This window comes from Numenius arquata, chromosome 9 (genome assembly GCF_964106895.1).
Source record: "Numenius arquata chromosome 9, bNumArq3.hap1.1, whole genome shotgun sequence".
In the NCBI taxonomy this organism is placed as follows: Eukaryota; Metazoa; Chordata; class Aves; order Charadriiformes; family Scolopacidae; genus Numenius; species Numenius arquata.
Genome location: NC_133584.1, coordinates 678869 through 701040, shown reverse-complemented (window position 1 = coordinate 701040; position 22172 = coordinate 678869). Strand labels below are relative to the sequence as shown.

Below are 22172 nucleotides of genomic sequence, written 5' to 3'. Positions count from 1 at the left end.
TGGGGAAAAATCACCATGACTTTTGTGTGTGATCTATTCAGTGACCAGAACTCCAATGTCCCATTGAGCTAATTTGATCTCTTCCTGCAGCAGGTGCACCCCATTGTTCTCCCCACTCTTCACCCCAGTCTGGACCAGCAACATTTGCTGGTGAGTATGTGCCAGCTCGACTGGCAGGATCCAGACTGAGGTTACGGTAACACCTATTACAATTACGCCTTTAGGCACTGCAGAACCACCCCCGGCCCTGGCTGTGTGCTGCTGGGTCACACCAACCACAGGTCAGACTAAAGGCAGGCAGTTGCCCTGTTTAAGCACCAAGATCTTCATTGATGTCACTACGATGCAGGCACTGAAAATATTTCGGTGCACCCGGTTTTAAACAAACCCTCCAGCAGCAGAGAGGGAGGTCGGAGAGGTTAGGGATTAGCTTCCTTCTCCTGCGTCCTGGTCTGCTGCCCAAAGTACCACCTCTGTCTTGCTTTGACATCCACTCTGATCCCTGCCAGAACCAGGCATTCTAGGTTTTAAATGACAGTGTCACTTGGAAACTTTTCTATTCATTTCCGAACACTTCAGTAATGCAAAGTAACGGAAGAGCTTGTGTCATTGCCCTCTGAGACAGACAGTGACACGCAATGCGGAAAGAAGTTGCACAGATTTTGGCTGATGCACAAAAAACAAGGCAATAATTCCAAGCAATTGGAAAAAAAAACAGTCTCAAGGGAGCTGATTCTGCAAATCCTCCCTTTGAACTGAAAAGGGGAAAAGTCAAACTAGAACGAGTGATGTTTTTGATGCAGGACCTTCATTTCCATCCTGTTTATACACCCCACCATCAGCCTCTCTGATTCTCGACACTGCAGGTGGGTAGGAGCCCCAAGAGCAGCCTAATGAATCACAGCTAACGAGCTTGGGTCCAGTGATGTTACAGAACTTCCTGTCATTTCAATCTTTGCCATGGCCACGGATTTAGCCTGTTGCCCAGAGTTAGCAGAGCCAAGGCTCAGCTTTGGACACAGAGTAGTTTATTTTCACCCTGAGCAGAGATAAACTGCTCCAAGTAACGGAGCTGGGTGCCCGCAGAGCACTGAGCCACACAGGTACAGCCCAGGAGCCCTGTGCGTCAGTGTGAGAGCTATGCTCACTTATTTCATGTGATTGTTACTCGCCAAATGTATTTTCTACTACCTCCATCATCACCTGAATGGAGCCCACAAGCTGTCCAAGATCAGAGACTGGCTGTGTCAGGTACAGCGTGTATATATGAGAGACCAGTGAGACTCAAGATCTCCTGAACTGGTGGGGGCTGCAGGGAGGGAAGAGAACGATTTGTTTCAAAAAGCATAGCGGGACAACTTGGTGGCTTATTCTCTCAGTCAAAACCTGAATATGCAGTAGAGATCACAACACATCAGAAGATAGATACAGCCTTTATAAGGAAAGCCACCATATCTTCCCCCCACCCCAAGGCACCAGAACCACCAGCTGGGGTTGCTGAAGGAAGTTTTCAATCTTTGACTAGAAGAAAAGCTTGAAAAAATTCTTAAAGGCAAACCGAAAGACACAGGTCTGGGTTTGTTTCAAAGCCACGACATTTTGCCTAGCATTAGTGAGCATTAACCCATTCGTACCTTCTGCTAACTGTATCCCAGGAGGCTGTGTAGCCCTTCTGCTCCACGACTGCCAGCCACAAGCCTGCAGGAAGTTGGTGTTCATTCAGGCTCTTGGGCAGAAACAAGGTTTTCACCATTTTCCCGTGGGACAGAGCCACAGCTGGGAAAACCCTGCTTTGGGCTGCCGGGAGCTGACACCGAGCCGACTGCTGCAGGTTCACAGGCTACTTCAGAAAAACTTCTTGGTGATTAGCATCTTTTAATTCGCTGCCCAAAAGTCACTGAGAAGGTTTTAGGAAGCCGACAAGCTGCAGGAGCTTGGCAACGAGTCGCTCCATTGCACCTGGCTAATATCTGCAGCAGAGACTGAACAAGCCCTGGGCACTTCAGAGCAGTCCTGTCCTCTGATAGAACCTCTGTGCAGCCACGCAGCTAAAGATCAGGCATCATCAGCCAGGCACCCGGGACGTGGTTATCTTGGCAACCTTCACCCAGGCATTTGCTAGCTTCCGTGTGATTATTCTTGCAGTCTTCTTTTAATTGAAGAGGCAGTTACACATAGCTTCTCAAATTTAAAAAAGAAAAAAAGCTTAATTGACCAAACAGTATTGTGTGAAACAATGGCAATCCCCTACGTAGGTCACCAAAGTTGAATCTTTACACACACCGTGCAGCTCGTCATCACTTGAGCTAATTGAATTTGCCAGGACAATCAAAATATGAATAAGAACGTGATACTGGGGGGGGTGAAAGAAACAGGTCAGTTCATCCGCTCTTGGGTCTCCTCTTAAACTGCTATAAATTTAATTCCCAGCAGAGACTGTTCAAGTTTTTACATGCAAGGCAAGTTTCACCGCTGAAGAATTAGGCCTCACAGTTTTCCTTCTCAAGCTTTTCTACCAAGGGGGAGAAAAAGCAAACCAATTACTACAGCCATCTGCCTGGCACAGCTTCTCCCCTCCCAGATCTGCAGGGGGGCTGCCTGCAACTGGGCCATCTTCAAGGGGAAAGCCGTTGGGCTACGCTTCCTAATTCCTCACTCAAAAATGACACACGCTTGGGCTTCCCCACACAGCCTATTTGATGTCTCACCACAGCTGTATGTAACAGCCCAGGGATAGCCACCACCGGGGCTACACCACCAGCAGCTGAGTAAAAGTTCTGATGGATATGATCCTGTTCCCCCCTCTCTTCCCTGAGCACAAAGAAATTAGTTTACGTGCTAACGGCAACTAACTGTTTCCAGCAGTGATGGAAAGGTGACCTGCTGGAGTGAGAGCTCGGGCTGCCCAGAGCAGATTGACATGGCAGTTGCCTGTTGCTCCAGGAGAGACAACCAAAGGGACCAGCCACAGCAGGACACTGGGGGTTCTGGGTTTCTCAGGGACTGGAGGCTACAACTGCCTGGCTGGATTTGGGGAAAAATTGCTGATGTGATGGAAGAGTCAGACAGCATTAAGCATAAGGCCAGAGATTTCATTTTGAGAGCATGAAGGGACACCTGATGTTCTTATTCTTCTTCCAAAGGACCAAAAGGCAACACACAAGTCCAGAGTTCAAAGGTTGCAAAGTGCCTACAGTTCAAACGTTTCTGCCAGGAACAACAGCAGTTACTCTCGCTGAGCTAAATTAGATTTCAAGAATTAAACACACCAGGGGGACAAATTTGCATGTCTTCACTGATAAGGTTTAACCAGGCTAAAGGATTTGAAAGTGTTTTGTCCCACCAGAGTTCACGATGCAAGCTCCTAAGCAAAACAGAATCCCAGAATCTTCATGGTTGGAAAGGACCTCTGAGATCACGGAGTCCAACCATACATTTCCCTTCCTGAAGGCCAAAAAGAACTTCAAAGTTATTACATCAGAGAAAGAAGCTCGTGGTTTGGGTTTCTTTTTTTAAATTCTGTTTGTTTCTCTTTCTCACCATTTCTGCCCTTCGTTTACTCTCTGAAAAGGTTTGTTTATTCTTTGAGCCCAGCCAGAGAAAGAGCAAGATGGGTTGCTGACACAGGCTGGCTGTGCTACCGTTTGTTTGCTTGGAAAAGAAACGAGAAATCCATCTATAAACAGAACGGAAATCCCAGCGTCTCTCTTACTCTTCTGCACGTTCCCACCACCTCTTCTTTTACTAACTCAAGTTGAGTCAACTGAAAACTAGGCCAGGAAAAAAGCGATTGTACATAAAGCGAGGCAATGTTTTTCTGAGTGGACGGCTTCTTCTCAGGGTTAGTTCCCTGCCAAGGAGCTCGAAGGGCACAAGGGCTAGTGAGGCACCGGGTGGGCAAGGGCAAGGGCAGGACTACCTCTTCCAGCAGAGAATCACACCCAGATCAGCTTAGAGCAAAAGGCAGGGTGCAGCACAGGGAAACGACTGGTGTCGGCTTTTCTCTCACACCAGTTACTAACCAAGCACCGCTGTGAAGCCTACAAAGTGTACGTGTTCAAATGCAACTCCTGTTCCAATTAAAACCAGGTTTCATAGCAAAGCTTGCTAACTAACTTCCAAAGACAGAAGATCCTTCTGGAATATTTAAGTAACTGGTTCATGTTTGGAGGTATCCCTTAAAAGTTTATTGTTTCGGTTTGTTGGGTTTTGGTTTGTCTGGTTAGGGGCTTTTTAACTGTAACAGCAAGCCCCACGTTCTGTACACTAATGTAGTAGAAATCTGGACAAGCAAGGCTCGGGGGAACTGTCGAGTGACGTGCTGCCGATGTGCTCCGAGCCCTGGTCAAGGGAAAGACCTCAGCCACGGTGTGGAAGGAATTGCCTTGCTGGCTTTCCCAGCCCATGTCCATGGAAGAGGGAAAGGCTGGCAACGCACGCCTTCCCCTGAAGAGCTCAAAAACCTGTCACCCTCAGTTCTACCTGGGCAGAAGCTGAACTGGTACCTGATGAGATCCTCCATTGCACCGCACACCTGCTCTGAAGTCCTCTCCTTGCATTACACCAAGTCACAATCAGTATTTCCAAAGCATTCTTGCACAGCAGGACGTACAGCTTACCCTGCTCTGAGGGCACATTGGATTTAAAAATCAGAATAAATGGTTTTCAGCAAAGATTGTTCAAGTTCCTTTGGCTCACTGCATTTTTCAGTTCATCTCGTTGACTACATTTGATGTCCACTTTTAACATAAAATTCCAGGAGTGGAGAGGTCACAGACTGGAAAGCCCTGTTTGGTGGTTGTGTTTTTCCATGCCCCAGGAGAGGGTACAGACTTAGTTGAACGATTTGGTTTTACAGCCGGGCACAGTACACACTGGGAGGTTCCTGTGGCTGACCTGGAAGGGGGTGAAAGCAGAGCTTTTCATATCGAAGACCTGAAATCGCGTCCTCCCAACTACTGCAATAATCTAAAATGACAGCAGATGGCCAGGAAGTCCAGGTGCAGAACTACAGCCTGAGCCCGGGGAACCCCAAGACTCAGAAGGAGTGAAGTTGACAGTTCTCAGTCAGGCTGAGATCTCTCTATAGCTCAAAAACGAAATACTCGTTTCTGTGCCCAGCCCCGGCGGGACAGCCCCTGCTCTGTTCTGGGGCCCCTCTAGGGCTCAGTTCAGCTTTTCCAACTATTCCTTTATTTCAACTTCAAAACATTTTGGTACAGATTTCCTTGGGTGAAGAAACAGATTTTGCCACTTTTTCCTATTCAACCACTTCTGAAAAATAGCCTTTTGATGTTCTGTTTTGGCTGGGATTTTTTATTTGTTTGTTTTTAAGGAAAATGTCTTAAAAATGATCAGTGAATCAAAAAAAAAAAATCAAAATCTGTCTCCTATATCAGTAAACTGGAAAGAAGGTGAAAACAAGCCAGTATTTTGATTTACTATTTGTACATTCTACAGAAATCCATTGGTGTCTACAAAGTTATATCTCTAGTCACACTTCAAGGATTTTAACAACTACTCATTGTCAGAATGCACCATACATTTATGCACACATCTAAGAATCCTTGATTAGTAATCCCCATAAAAGCTACACTGTACAAAGGAATATAAAATTCTTAAAGCATATACTCTCACTGTTCAGTTTAGGTGACTGTTATCCCACCCTGTTATGAAGACACTTCGTATAATATTTCTGTAAAACCATAAGAGAAATTACCAATAAATCTTCTCTATACACTCTGAACTACCCATAGTCAGCAAAGAGCTAAAGAAACACACCATTCCACATCATTTGCTCAGCAAAATATTATTTTGATTTTTTTTTCCCTTTTTGGAGACAGACATTCCTTGTTTGGAACTTGATCTTCAAGGTCCCTTCTAACCTGAACCATTCTACGATTTCACAGAGCACACGCTGGGATATTACGGGGGGATGTTATATCCTGCTCTCCACAAAACAGAAACTTCCCTAATAAAAGGCATTAAACCTTGACCTTTAATCTCAGAAACAGCTTCAAGAAATTAACCCAGATTTCCAGCAGCACGGCACAGCCTCTCATCTAGTTCCTCAGTAGTAAACACTTCCTGATGGTTGCTCATTTTTGCCAGAGAAAAGTTAATATTATTTCTTCCCAAAATCTGTGCTTCACAACAACGCCGGATTGCTAGAACACAAATTCCTGCTCAGAGAACAGACCACAACAAGAGGAGGTCTCACATTTCCACGCTGTCCTGTTAAAATCCATCATGAATAACAAGAACCGCCTGCGGCCGACGGCAAGGCTGCCATCCCTTCACTGCAAGGCTCGGACACCAATCTAATCAAGAGACAGGGCGGGCTGCACGGCAGATTCATTCCTCCCTCCCCAGAGCCTGCCAGCAGACACTTCCACAGCTCAAACAGAGAAATCCCAGCCACCGGCTCTGCTCCCAACTATTGCATCCAGCAAAACGGCCTTAGAGCCTATTCACGTAATTTTTGAGGGACCGCCCGGTTCAGGAGCCGAAGGAGTGTTTTCTTGCTCACTCCTGAAGAGAGGCCGGTTAGCTCAGCAACATTTCCCCAGTTACTGCCACCGGAGAGACACAGTGAGCCCCGGCAGCACGCTGCAGGTTCCTCAGTAACACCACAAACACTGCTCACAGCCCACATCTCTGCCCGTGGGACCCAGCCGCCCCTCCGGCAGCCTTCTCCAAGCTGCCACCACCGTCTCAGATCAGAATCCCACCAGAAAAAGCAACAGAAAGGCACCGCAAAGCGGGATGCCTCCCCCTCAGACCCCCGACACTCACAAGCCTGTGCCCTCCCCGGTGTCGCAGGCTGGCTCCTCCAGCGTCCCGCTGTGGCGATGAGCTCCGGGGAGGGATGGAGCCCGCTGTGGAAGAGATGCTGGATCTAACGTACGGTGCACCAAAGAGCTGACGCTCTCCCGGAGGAGGCTGCACAAATTGCTTAGTAACTGCTTCAACCAAACCACAGCAGAGGCCTCTGACACACACCGTCCCCGGGCTTTAACCCTCCCTAAGGTAGAGCTGGCTCTTCCCTCCCGGGAAGCTCTGGGATCCTCGGACACCCTGAGGCATTCACAGCCAGCACAGACAAACAAAGGGGCGTCCCGAGAAGAGACAGAACAGATTCACTTGCTCAGACCAAGGCACGGAAAGGGCTCTCGTTAAAATAGCTTTAAATAGGGGAGTATTCGGGGCCAAGGGAAACCACCAGCTGCTGTGGATAGCTGGCCTGGAGCCCGGTCCCGAGGCACACCCACACACCATAGCACGGCAAAGACAAAGGAGAAGCCCGCACCAGACCCAGGAATTTGGTTGGAACCACGAGGACAGCTCTTCAACAGGGGAGCAATCAGTTCCACGCAGCTAGCTCAGGACAGACTCGGGGACCCAAGTCTGCGTTCACCGTAACAGGGGCACCAGGACGTTCCTCTCAGGCCACCGCACGCCCAAAGGAGAGCTCCTCAGACAGCACTTTCAGTTCCATCAACTAGATTTACAAGTGTCAGACCTTTTTTCATTTGCATAATTAGTAATGATAATTTCAGCGTGCAGCTATAAAATGCCTTTGCCGAGCTCAATAGGCTGTTGTGTCTCCCTCAGTGGAATAATGTTCTTTACTACCCAAATACTGTCCCACCAGCAACAGCATACGGACCAGAGTCATAATTACTGACGTTTCTGGGATTGTTACTGGTAAGCATCTGCAATACGCATGGAAGAATAGTTTAAAAAATAAGTCCTTCAGGGACCTGATCCCCAGTTGCTATAATACACCTGACCCGAGTCTGACTGAAGTAACTCCCCCCCCCCCAGCACCTGACCCCCCCCGGCCGTGTGCTCACCCCTCTGGGTCTGGCTCTCCAAAAGCACCACAAGGAATGGCTCATCCCAAGTGCCTTGAACCCAGAGATTGTTTTCCCCGGATTCTTTCACTGCAGGGCCGGGGGGACCACTAGGTTCATTGTGTTTGACTTGTTGAGCACACAAGAAGTTCACAGAAATTGGATTAAACCAGCATTTTAGAAAGCTCTTTAATCTTATGTTAAGGACTCCAGGCAACTGGAAATCCACCGCTTCCCCTGGCGCTGGCCTAACACAAAGAAATTGGCTTGTCTTTCAAAGCTCTCGCTTTAATTTCCAGCCCATTGACTCTTATTGTGGTTTTGATTAAAAAATTTGATAGTTGCCCGCAATTTATCCTTGCTCTGGCAGATGTCCCTTATGGAGCCTAGTGGTAAAGTCAAGGGAAAACGAAACAGAGAATCCCATTCCTTTACCTCTTCCCATCTCCCCTCGGCTTTTCCCAATGCCAGCAGGGGGTGGCCTTACTAATTAACAGTATCCCAATTTCATAATCAGATCTTCAGCCGTGTAGACCCTTGCTCCTTGGAGGGCCCCCCCAGCAGCATTCCGTGTCAAGGTGGTGACTCACGAGCTTAGACAAACAGCCTGAGCTCAGCACCCCCAGCGTAACGGCTCACGGGAACAGGTTCTGAACATGAATAAAGCGCCGTCTCTGTTGCTGAGACATCCTGGCTTAGAAAAAGGTGAAAAAAAGGAAATGTTTGGTCAATAATTCTTGTCTGTTGTAAAAGCCTGGAGGATTTTTTTTTTTCCCCCGCTTGAGAAATAGAATGAACTAATAGAATCAGAGATTTGGGCAATAAGGCACCTGGCATAGTCCAAATATGCCCATATAGGAGCTGGGCTGCTACAACCAAGCTTTATTTACCATATTTACCATTCTTTTACAAGTGAGCACCAGTAATTCTGCTGGATACCAACCAGGTGGTGAAGGAGGAGAGTCCATGACTTAGAAGCCTCCCTGGGCAGGCTAATCCACAGCAAGATTCAGGTAATAAAGCAGCAGCCCGATTTGCACCAGGGCAACATACCAGCACAGCACAACTGGGTCTTTAAGTGGGGCTTGAAGCAGCAGAACTGGCTGAAATTGGAGAGTAAACTCTGTGGGCACAATCAGGGTGAGGGCCCCGCACAGATGCTCTCCAACCTCCCAGCACATTCAGCACCATTTCCCCCTGAAATCTTCTCCCCAGACAGTTTACGCTACTATTTAGGCAATACAAAAAAAAAAAGCAAAGGGAGCTATTATCTTGTGGTAATAAGTCCCACAAGTTAACAAAACATCACCAATTACAGCAATCTGTCTAGGCGTGTTTAATGCTCTTCCATTTCACTGAGTTGTTTCTTGCTCTGGTATCGTGGGAGGAAGGGAAAAACAGAAACACCCAGAAGGTCCCTGCTATAACCTGCCCTCTGAGAATTTGTTCTCTTGATCTTCCCAGTACTATTTATCTCTCAAAACTCTTTTTAAATGGAAATCAAGCTATGACTTCCCTAATTTCATCATTATTCTCTGGACTTCTCTGATTAGGTAACCAGGGTTCAGCATTGTTCACAGCAGCAGAGCTGGCTGCATATCAATGGGAACAGGTGAAAAGAGACACCAGCATCTAAGATAAGGATTTTTTTTCTTGGGAAAACCTCTACAGAAAACAGAATATTTTATTTTAACTATTTTCTTTGCAGTGAGAGCTAGCTGAAAAAAATAAAATATGTATCCCAGGTTCCCTAGGTAGCATTTTACATTATAGAGGAGAACAGATACTGAATGCAAATAAACCAAGAGAAATTCTGAGCAATGCACGAGGAGGCACTGTGACTGAGTCTCCAGGGGGTTAGAAATACCTTCCACTTCCACTGCACATTTCAGTCTTCACATGAAAGAGTCACTTTCCCCAGCAACCAGCACCTTTGCAGAAGGGTCAGCCGTGTAGGCAAGGAAAGCATTTCTCATTTATTTCACTGTTGAAGGTGAAGAAGCCCCCAGAAATCCACAAAATTTCAGCCTGATCTCATACAGATGGATTTTGCTTCTGCAGTAGTGCCATAGAAGCCATCTTTGATCTTTAAATCCTTAAGTGCTCTAAAACCACTTCCAATCCTTCAGTCCCTTTTCCGCCCTGAACTGCTTTTCACTTCCAGCAGCGAGAGAGACAGAGCAGCAGGATGGAGAACAAGTGCCCGTGATTGCTGGACAGGCAGAACTGCAGCATCCCTCTGTCCTACGGAAGGACAGGATCAGAAACACTCTGTTCCCATCCCGCTGGCACGGAGGATCTCACCTGGTTTTGCAGAAACAGCAAAATGCTGAATAGTCTCAGCAATGAGGTGCATACTCCTCAGTGTCTGCAGCTTCATTACCCTGTTTTACACAGCCACCAGCCTTGAGCACGGATAAAAACCACACATTTATTCACTTAAAAATGTATAATTTGCACGCAGCCTCAAGCTCCACAGCACGCAGAAACACAGTCTAATCAGCCAACGCTCATCCATCCATGTTAAGCCCCAATAGCTTTGTGGTGCCATCGGAGGACTCGGCATCATCACAAGGCAGGGTAATTAAGAGCATCTGGGGACAGAGGGGACTATTTTGGCAGGAGGCGTCCCCAAGCATAAAAGATGTGAACCAGCAGCTGGGTGACTTGAATAGCCGTGTCAGTGTTGAAAAGGCAGAGGAGCCACTGTCCACGAAGGATGTGTTTCACGACAAGAGGCTATGCTCGGCTTTCAGCTTCAGCATCTCTTCTGGGAGGAACCGAGAGCACCACAGGGAGCAGCAGCTCGGGACTGCAGTCCCTGCCACCCTTCTCACCTGGCCTTCAGGGGCTCCTTTCCCGTGGTTGTTGGCTATGGCACCTTGGAGCTGCAGCTCCCAGAGAGTCTCAAGGTCACATACTGGTACTCGAACCAGCCCCATTTGTCCAGCAGACCCCAGAGGGGACACCAGCACCCGTAGACCAGCTCACACAGCAAGGTCCTGCCGCAGGGAGCCAGGGCTGGGGAGCTCTGAGCAGTCACCACGTGGCCATCAGGAAAGTGCCCTTCAACTGCCCCCACACCTCCTTTGTGCAAGCATTGACTATTTCCATCTCTTTACATGAATCACACTTTCAACCACTCATAGTGATTCAAAAGAAGCCTTGAACTTGCATGATCCAAAACTGGATGAGCTTGGCACAGCACTGCGTGCTGCGGGGTGCCACGGATCAGAGGTAGGGTACCTGCGGGCCACTGCAGGCCAGATGGCAACCCCCTGGCCTCTAGTTCTGCCGTAGCTACCTCTGTGCCTTCCATCTCTTCTAGGCATGGTATTTACTACAAGAGATACAACTGCCACAGAACACTCGCAGGGCTCCACAGATGTGGTCTAGATGTGAAAAAAGCTTCCTACTTTGGCCTGAAGTACTGAGTTAGCACTAGCCAATTAGTCCTCAGCGACGCTCCAGCTGTGTCTTTACATTGCAGATGACTCTCACTTAGGGGCACCCAAGTCAGAACACGCCACGGACATCCACGATGCTGCAGTGCTGCTATGTTCAGAGCCAGCCTGAGAAGAAGGCACACCTCCACCCCTAGAGTTGGTCAATGCTAGTAGCAAAGGACTAGCAAGATGGGGCAGGCAGAGCCCAGGTTCTCTGGGACAGATTGTCTCTCCTCCCCTGTGTTTCTGCAGCACCTACTGCAAAGGGAAACTGGTCTCATCTTCAAAGGACAGCCATAGCTACATCAGCAGGACCCACTATTTACAGAGGCAGGTAATTCCCACTGCTTCTGCTTTACAGGTGGGAAAGCTACGGCCGAAACAAGACAAGAGATGAGAGCAGGGCAGAGACAGTTCAGAGCAGGAGACAAGAACCCAGGCAATGTCGTCATTATGAATTCCTCCGCCACCTTGCCAGCTCCTTAGCCCCCTTCTACCATGGTCACCCCATGCCGAGTTGTCACTGGAGCATTCTCACAGCTCACACAGCTCTGAAGGCACCTTGTCCCTGGCAATACCCTGACTTCTGCCCCTGCTGGGCCCTCTTCGGTAGAATTCAAAATAAGAGCAGCAAAGATGCATTCTGCCTCACAAAATGGCAACAGGCTCAGACTAGCTGACACTATCTGCTCTCTAGCAGAAAATGATTTTCCATGGGATTTCCGCCCATAATACTGTGCCAGGTCATCTCTCAACAGGAGAGGCAGGGAAGGTGTTTCCCTGGGAACAGTAACCATGGCAAAGCTCCTACCCCTATACCAGTGTCTTCCCCTCTCTACCTACGGGCAGGGACAGAAGAGCAGATGCCGGGGCTCTGCCCCCAGAGCCGTGAGCAGCCTGGAAGCACCCGAGCAAAGATTGGGGAAGGAACTTCAGTTAATTCCGTCCCGTCTCTTGCTCCGGTAGCAGGCATTGCTGCCGTGCTAGGCTGAACGCAGAGCACCTCACTACAGAGTGCAACTGAAACACCAGTGTTACCCAGCGGTCAGCCGAATCCAACCACGCATAGGTAGGCACCGAGCCCGAAATCAGCACGGGGAGGTGGCCGACAGAAGCAGAGGTACAATGGGCCGGCTTTGCAGCTTTCAAACCCGGGCATTGTGCACTAGAGCTCTGTTAAAGAGCTTCTCCAAAACCCAGCTTGTAAGCAGTGCTTCTGGTCCACCTCCTTTTCTGCAGAATATTCTCGATTTACCAGACTGAATGCCACTCTCTGCTGAAGAGCTCATTAAATCATAATGAACAATTCAACTTGGAAGTACAATCACATTGCATGCTTTTGGGAATCGTTTTGTCACGTGTTCGTGAACATGTTATACATTTCTGGATTTGAGGTTTGCTAAGTATTTATTCAAGTTAACAGAGCAAATGAAGCCAAAGGGCTCCATGGTGAATCTTTCTCTCAAATGACACACAGAGAAAAGCCGTTCTATGATTCAGCAATCTTGGTATGTGACTAAAGGGTCAACAGCCTGGGTTTCAGCTGCCATCACTCCACCTCAAAGTTAACATGCAATTAGCACGCACTGCCAGGACACCAGCATCTTATACCAGCAACCCACGGAGAGCGGAACAGTGCCCTGCAGCCAGACTGACTCACGCAGCACAAAAAGCTCCAGAGTCCGAGTTTCTGTTATGAAAACAGTGAAATCAGAATCTTCACAGGGAGAAAGACACCGACCTTCTACACCGTAATTTGGGAGCACAGGGTGAGGGAGTCAGCTGGGTCATGATACCCACTGCCCCATCTCCTCACAGTCATTTCAAAAAGGTATTTTACGTGTGCAGCAAACACCTGCTCCAGACATAGACAGAAACCTCAGTGCCCAACTCCCGAGTGAAAGGAACATTTATTCAGAAGGAGTCTAGCATTCATTTTAACCTCCTCTAGGTCAAAGCACCACAAACATCCCAGAAATATGCAGGCAAGGCAAATGATTCACTCACACCTGCATTAACGTCCAAATCCAGCCAGTTGTCTTTATTTGCCACTGAATCCTCAGAGAAAGCATTAGAAAAAACAATCTCTTTTTGCAAATCTCCTAGGAATGCAATGCAGCTGCCACTACGAGAAGATGCTATTTCTTTTAAAGATGCTGCACGTACCTCTCTTTGCCATGCGCTCCAGTCTAACGCATCCTCCTATAAAATCATGGTAAGATTGCATTTCCCCTTCGGTTATCCGGACAGCCGTGAAAGGTGGGTTCCTGGGCACCTGTTGTCCACATTTCCGACACCGAGAAGCCATCGCCACAGCTCAGGAGGCTCTCGTCAAGAATCTGCTCTCTGTTTGCTGGAATCCAGCCTGATTCTTCAGCCGTCAGTCCAGGCTGGTGACTTTATCCCACTTAGTTCATCCAAGGTCACCCTCGCCAGCAGGATGTTCGCCATTGCAATTGGCTAAGACTTTTATAGGCTTACTGACTGTGTTTGTTTCTCCCTCCTTGCTTTCAATATCAGTTTACTTTATTCTCTCGTTCAGAATGGAAGCTGTGAACCTCAGCACAGCCCATGCCCTGAATGGCTTCCTTATCATTAATTTAAAGCTACCTTATAAGCCACAATGAAGAGAGATCCCAGAGGCACGTTGCAAGATCACAGAACATCTCTTAAAGAGCATGCCAGTTATCTTCACAGAAAAGGATTTTCTTCATGATTGCTGGTCCCTTTAGAGCTTATGATTTTATGATTCTTCATCACTGAGAATGGATTGTTTTACTTCTGCATTTCAGCTTGGACGGTGCAAGGAGACTGCTCTGCAGAGCTGCTCAACCAATTACTCATACGTCTGGCAGTGGCACTGGGAGGCTGCAGCTGTACGGAAAAGCCCTCTGCTGCCGTGCACAGTCCCTGCTCCTAAGATCTGATAATCTAAGCCAACAGAGTAGCAAATGAAGGACAAAAGGGAAATATTGCTGGCAGACACACTCTGCCGGCTGTGTAACCCCCAACCCAAAATTATTTAAAAAGAAGTTGGATCCATCAGCCTGACCCCAAAATGAGAGATCCGAAAGATAGGTTTAGAAATCTCTCTTTGAAGGTGCTGAATATTTAAGTTGACTTTGTTCCCTTTTAACAATTGCTGTAATACGAACCACCGATCAGAGGGCCCTGCGAAAGAAACCAGCACCTGGGGAGCTGAGCGCAGAGAGCACGCAGCGCTGGTGGAATGACATTAAAAGGAGCCTTCCCTGGGGCGGGGGGGGACCGCACAGGAGATGTGTGACCAGGCACAAGGCCAGCTCTGGTGACAGTGCACAGAGCGCAGTGGGAACCTCGGGAATCAGGGCTGAGCTGCAGCCCAGAGCTCAACTGCAGGGACCCGAGCACAGGACGAGCTTCCTGCAGGGATCTTACACACAGGCCGGGAGAGTCCTTGCCTTCCTCTGCCCCAAGCACTACCCCCTCTTGGCACTTCACATACTTGGATCCAGTGCTCGTGGCCCTCTCAGGTCACAGCTCAGCCCTAGACATGGAGTGGGAAAGGAGAAGCCTAATTAATACAAATTAGAGAATGGACAAAGATGGGACAAAGATGCCCGGGAGACAAAAGCCCCACATGATGCCATTACTAAAATGGTGACTATCTAGATGGACAGGCATGAATGAAGGATACAGAAGTCAGCTCAGCCCTACTTTCTCCTCATTCCACAGACTTCTGCAGCTCTGCTGCTCCCCAGCCCCACAGTGAGCTGCTCCAGCTCCCTCACCCAGCACGCACAGACCCACCATGCAGTACAACAGCCACCAGACCTGGGAAGCAGAGAGTCTCAGGACCTCTCCTTTGGACGAAAGGAAGCTATAAAGGGGATCTCCACTCTTAAAAGATTTGTGCTCCCTTCCTCCCCAAATTTGCTGCATGGCGCAAAGCTGCTCACCCTCCTGCTCTTTGCCAAAACCCCGTCTGCAAAGTGAGGACAATCATGTACTGAGCTGCTGGGTGACCTGATTAATTAGCATTTGTAAAATACTTATTAGACCTTCCTTAGAGAAATCCCCAGGGGACAGCAATATTTTGCAGATAGGGAAAGCAGGGGCACAGAAAGCAGAATTACTTTGTAGAAAACTGTCATCATGAGATAAGAAAACTAGAAACGTAACCCAGCAGCTTTGTCTTAAAGCCTTTCTTCCATCCTCTTCTCTTTCGGTACAGGGGCTCAAGGTGTCCTTCCACACACAGGCAAACATGATGTACCATGGAAAATAAGCTTTTCTGACAATATGTGCGTGTGTATGTCTGACATATACAGAATAATTGCACTTCAGCCTTGCACACGTACAGATATACAATGGGGGAGAACCCAGCAGGTGTGACAATACACTTCTATCTGCCCTCATCCCCTGCATACACTGTTCCCACCGGTATCCATGTGGCTTAGCAACAGGAGGATCTGTGAGACACGCTGTTCCAAGGGGGAGTCTTGATGCTGGAAGTGGGATGCAAGAAGAAACATGCCCTAGGCGTGAGGTTCTGAAGCACAAGTAGCCACAGCACTCACCAGGGAAACCATCTAAAATCATCGAAGCCTCAGTCTTTCCCTAGGAAACAGGGATCTGTTACAATGCTAAACGCACATCTCTAATGCCTGGGGCACCACTGCCACAGAGAAATGTTTGGAAAAGCTAAGGAAAAGGACATTATCAGCTCCTGAATTGCCAGCATTGCCTAGCAACATCATCTGGGTTGGTCTGTCAATGAATAAGCAAGCAAATAAATGTAAGAAAGCGTCATCAGAAATGAAAAAAAACCCAAACAAAAACCAACCAAGCACCCAGATGTCCTGAGATGCCATTAACCAAAAAAGCCTGAGGAACTGCACTAGCTCCTAGTTTCATTAGAAATATCAGTTCACCCTGGGATTGGAGCTTGCTGGAAGGCGCTTGCTGTTATTACTGTGTGGCCAGAGGATTGCCACAAGTTTAAAGTCAACTCAGTTAAATCAGTTTAAGCCCCATCTATCTTCTCATGAAATAATATGCTTCTGCCCCAAAAAGCAGTGCTCCAATGGTTGGTATCACTGTTAAGCATGAAAACCACAACAAACACATTGGGTCTCAATTATGCTGAGCACAATGGACGTAATTTCTTGTGAAGAGTCAAGAATTGAGTTTGGGAACAGCATTTATGTGCCAGAGGATGGAGGCAGAGAGGTCTGCTTCTGCTGCAGGTGGAAAGGAGACAGCTAGAAAATACTGTAAAACACTCCCTGTTTGCAACTTACCCCACACGGTCATTAAAGCAATTGAGGGGAAACAGACAACCCTTTTCCAACGGAGCCTGGTAAGAACCATCAAGAAACTTTAGTAGACAAGACTTAAAAATTGCCTCTCCTATCCACAAACGATTTAACAACAACAAAAAACCCACCCCAGTGAGATCAGCAAGAGATGCCTTATTTATTCATGAAGAGCAGCAGCTCCCCGCACCTGTGGGCAGTATTCTACATGGCTGAGAAATTAGTAATCTAAATTCAGTGCCGCCACTAAAATTGATATACGTAGAAGCCTAAGGAAAAAAATCAATATTCCATTCCTGAACCTCCAGTTTCACATTTTCCTATTTTTTATGTGATGTTTTATCTGAAGTTTAAACTATTCTTCGCTAGTTATGCTGAAACACACTATTCCTTTTGCAGATACCTCCATGACCTTCTTTCTGCCTTCCCCATCATCAATCTGCTAAGCCACAAGGCATTTCAGCAGCTTGACGTGAAGGTTTATTCTCAGAGCACACTTAGTGCTGCTACAGGTAACATCCCTCCCACTGTTCAGCAAGGAAGCAGAAACCAGTCTTTTCCATTAACTTCCATTTATTTTCTGCCAACTAATAAAAAACAGACCAGGATTCCCTCCTCCTTTTTTAATAAAGGGCTACATCCCAGGCATTGTTTTAAGCCCCAAGGAGCTAAAGGAATGAACAGAGGAAAAAATATCTCTGCTCTTGCAATTACTTGCAGCGCCCAGCCCTGTTACAATTACAGCACGCAGTTCCTGCACTAGAAGGCACTAATTCCACTGCCATATGGCTTCAGAATCTCATTACACTGATCTCCTTAAAGTGATTTCCTCACTGACAAGCAAAACATTTTTGGTCACCTTCAGCAGTGGGAAACGAGCCCCGCCACCGCTGGTGCACATTTACTCCCACGCGAGCTGCCAAAAGCAGGAGTGAGAACAGTGAAGATCAGAAAACAACCTCACAAAGAATTTTTGTTGCCATCTCAAAGCTGTACAGACATCCAGGGCATTATAATCAAGGACTGTTACTTATTTTAAAAAAAAAAAATAAAAAATAAAAAAGAAGGCAGCTCCACCACTGCTGGATTAGAGAAGCTGCCCAAGAGATGAGGAGATGAGTGGAATCTTCACAGGCCAAGCAGCGGGGCAGGACTTGCTGCTGCACCTGCAGGTTCATTTATCCAGCTCTCCTGACTGCTGCAGCTAAGCTCACATCAGCAGGGCATCTGCTTGGCAAGATCAACAGATTCCCAAAGTTCCCAATCTGCAACTGGCACAGGGGTAAAGAGCAGATAGATCCAGGGTTTAGGCTTGGATGCAAAGTTACTCTGGTCTCTATGATGAAGATGCCTAAGGACCCGAGTGAGCTGAGAGCCTTTCTGTGCAACACATACCCATAACACAGCTCCCAGCTTGAAGAGTCAGGGGAACACAATGAAAGACAAGTAAGCGCAAAAGGAACAGATGAGAGATACTGGGCAGCCCAGAGAAGGTTGTGACCCCTAACTGGGCATGTCAGGCCACCATTCTCTCCCACACCCCTCAGCACGGCGATGCCCACGGTGCAAGCACTGCGAGAGGTGGGGGCACGGGGACAGTCTTTGTGCCACTGCCCTCCCGCAGCAGCACGAGGGCTGGAAAAACACATCTCTGGACATTAAGGCAGGCACGTGTTTTTCTCCTCTCTGTGCTCCTCCCGTGTGAGCGTACCCTACCTCTACAGCTCCCTGGAAGGAGGGTGTAGAGACAGGGGGGTCGGTCTCTTCTCCCAAGGAACAGGCGATGGGACAAGAGGAAACGGCCTCAAGTTGTGCCAGGGGAGGTTCAGGTTGGATATTAGGCACAATTTTTACACTGAAAGGGTTATTAAGCCTTGGAATGGGCTGCCTAGGGAAGGGGTTGAGGCACCATCCCTGGAGGTATTTAAAAGAGGGGTTGACAGAGCGCTTAGGGACATGGTTCAGTGATGTGGGTGTGTTTTGGTTTTTTCGTTGGTGTGGTTTTGTTTGTGTTTGGTTTTTTTTGTTTGTTTGTTTTTTTTTTTCCCAGACTTAGGGTGATGGTTGCACTGGATGAACTCAAAGGTCCCTTCCAACCCAGACGATTCTATGATTCTACCCCTGACTCTCGCCAGCACCCGGAGCACTGCACTGTTCCTCCTTCTCCCCCCTTCACCTTTCTCTCCCCGCAGCCGAGGGCTGGCAGCACCAAGCCCACCAGGAGCGCTTCTCCCCCCGGGGAGTGGCTGGGCACCTTCCCTGAGGGAAGCAGCGCTTTTCTGGTGTTGCGATTCATAACTTAAAGCAGATAAAGGAGAACCAGAAAGACACAGGGACAAAAATAGGATGCGCAAGAATCACAAGGGCTGTTGATGCTCAGGGCTTTTGGACACCAGCCAAACACGAGGCGAACAGGAAGAAACAGCTTCTCACATTACAAAGTACAGTAAAGGCATTTCTAATGTTTTATTGCCGTCTCTCAAACACTCAACATCAGCTACTACATAGGCTGGGATACGGGGCTTTAGGAATTATTGATTTTTTTTTTCCATTTGCATGTCTGTGCACTCGGGTTGACTCAGTTACTCTGAGCAGCCCACAAGGAAAAAGGAGCTCCCGTCTAGACTTTTCGGAACACGGAGGCTTTGACTGGGCGCTCCCCTCTCGCATCCCCTGGGGCAAGGCTTGCATCCTTCCAGGGAACAGAGGATAAAATCAGAGAGGAGTTACTCCTTCTGGCACGGCAATATGAAGCACAGCTCTGCATGGAGCACCAGGGCACAGCAAGGCCAAGAGGTTGTCTCAACCCACCCTCCCACTCCCCAGCCCTCTTCTTCCCCCCCCCCCCCCCCCAGCCAGCACAATTACTGCTTGTCGTCACCCTGCGCTGGCTTGATTCTGTAACGTCTAAGAGTAGGGTACGTTAACAATCGACTCTCACAACCAATTTTCTCAAGATTTACAGGAAACCAAGAGTTTCAATCCTTTGTCAAAACCAAGCAAGAACTGCTAAAATTATACAGAAGAGGGCCAGCTGGGATAGGCAGACAAAGCACGAGCATAAAAGCCTCATTTCCTTTCACAGCAAGCCTAAAGCTATCCAGGGAGGATATATACGAGCAGGGAAGTGGGTCCAGGCAGTAAAACAGATGCCTGTAAGTCAGCTTCAGGTGCAGAAACAGCTCAGCCCTGCATCTGAGAGGACTTGTCCTACACGAGGCAGTGCCAGGGTTTCTCTGCACCATCACACGGACGCACAAAGACCCAACACAAGACCTTCCTGCCAACGCAACGTCCCACTCCCAGGACACGCGGCGTTCTTAGGTTGAGACGTGCCAAACACCGGACACACCAGGGCAGACCTTCAGCCACCACAAAACAAGGGCAGGCTTTGACTTCAACAGCCCTGTAGACTTCAATTGCCTAGAGCCGAGTGGTGCAGTGCCCTGATGAGATAAGGAATTCCTCTTCAGCCTGCCAGGAAATCTCACCGCAAACGCCTTCTGCTGACCAGCACAGATTAACTCAATAAAAGGTATCTCAATCCCACATCCCTTTATGGACCTTACTCCCAACAGGCCTAAGTCCACTTCATGGAATATAGCATTAAATAACACTTTGTGCTTCTCCAGACATTCTCAGCTGAGTCCTTGGGCACACGGAGACATTGTGACTCCCGTGAAATAGACAATTTCCCATTTAATTGCCAATAAAAGGATATGGTTTAAGAATCATTTTTTGTGTTTGCTTTAGTTTAGCATACATCTGAGAACCATTTGAAGAAGGCTTGCCGGGGGGAACAGGAATAATTTCACCTGAAGTTTTGCCCCACAAAAGCCAAAATTTGGGGAGGACTGTGCTAAAAGCAGATATCCATCCATCTCCCACTGGCTTGATGGCCCACTAAATTGATTTATACTGAGAGGCATCTTTAAACGCAAAGATGTTTTGCTTAAGAAAGCAAAATAGTTTGAAAGCAGCAGGTTCACAATTAAGACTGTTCTGTTGTCAAGAATGAAGCCACGTGAGACTTAACAGCAGAGGCTGTTGGCATGACCTCAAAGTGAGCCACCTGAGCTGCTAACACGGGACTCGGACCAGGCTTCCAGCCTGTCCACATAGCATATGAATCTCCAGCCACTCACCTGGCCTTCAGGTCTCCCACGTAGCCTTCCAGCATCCCACCCACCCTTCCAGCTTCCCACCCAGCAGACATGCTTCAATCCTCAGAGCAACCTTGAGCACAGCCTTTGGGTAACCCATGCCCCCCTCCAGGCTCACCTCCCGTGCACCATACAGCCTCCCAGCCTCTCTTTTGTATCTCCTTCTACAGCATCTCTGCATCACTCCCTTCCACAGCTCTTCTTTCAGCCAGTATCTCTTTCACAGCCGCTCTGGAACAGGCCCTATAGCCCTTCTCTAGTCACTATGAGTGATAACACCTGCTCCTAATTGCTACCTGCTTTTCAGGTGGGGAAAGAATAGTCTCACCCCCTCTTTAACCCTTTCTTTGTTATTCAAATAATTCTACACGGTATTTTCCCGTCTGTCTCTTGTTTTAAATACACTTGCTTCAAGAATAGCAATCAACTGTACAAAAAATAAATATACAATATACTTAATTGTGTCAGAAGCATTATAAGAACCCACCAATGAACTTAATACAAATAATGAAACATAGGGAAAATAATCTTCAGCTGGGAACTGAATCCCAAGGTACCCACACAATTTGTCTAAGACCAATTGCAATTCCTGCAGTAAAGCTGGAAGATAAAAAAAGCTGGGGGACATACCGAGAAATATCCCTTTCTTGGCTGCAGCCTTGAACACGGCACACAGAGTGTTTCTCAATTTTATTTTATAGCGTTTGTAGATATCCCCATCTTTTCAAAACTGTATTTTAAAATAGTGTCTTGCTCATTAAGGTGTTGTAGTGCTGTTTGTGCCAGGCTAATTACTACTACGTACACTTTCAGAGGCAGCAGGCCTGGTAGTGAAGGCTGCTGAACTGCACCGGCTAAGAATGAACTCATTGGTTGAAATAAAACCAAAGCACTAACGAGGAGTTTTCAAACCAGGGTCAGTGAGTACCAGATAGCACTGGCAGTGGACGTGGCAGGTGTTACACAGCACGTGGGCTGTACTGAGAGAACATTTTGCATTTAGCAGCAGCACCTAGTTGGGGTCCTGAGTGCGTTAATCAGCCTTAGTGACCAGAGTATTCTCACCTGAGACCCCCCACCAATACCCCCCACCCAGTGCTCCAGCTATTCCATTTAAGAGGGCCCCCAGTCACTCTTTCTTTTATGCTGTGGTAATGCTGCTTCCAGCCACTTTCTCTGCTGTTTCTGATCTGCGGTTCAGACTTGCCAGGTTCTCTTAGACCTGGTACATCATTTGAACCTGTCACCGTCTCTGCTCAGGTGTTGTGGGACTGCTCTCTGCGGGGTGAGGATGACCACACTAATGCCAGCTCTATTTCCCTGTGAGGTATGTTCCTAGTCTTTGTATTTCCCAGTGGATGTTTAAGACTACTACTAACTCTTGTAGTGTTCAATTAAGTTATCAAATTC

The 22172-nt window shown here is 47.8% G+C and overlaps 1 protein-coding gene across 1 annotated transcript in view; it reads right to left on the bottom strand.

The window, feature by feature from the left end:
- The window catches only part of MCF2L2 (MCF.2 cell line derived transforming sequence-like 2), a 132695-nt gene extending 118930 nt beyond the window's left edge, over positions 1-13765 (bottom strand). Inside the window, exon 1 of the mRNA XM_074153636.1 lies at positions 13469-13765. Within this exon, the coding sequence (XP_074009737.1) occupies positions 13469-13610 (142 nt within the window). The 5' untranslated portion in view covers positions 13611-13765. The remainder of the gene's footprint in view (positions 1-13468) is intronic.
- Between the last annotated feature and the right edge of the window lie 8407 nt (positions 13766-22172).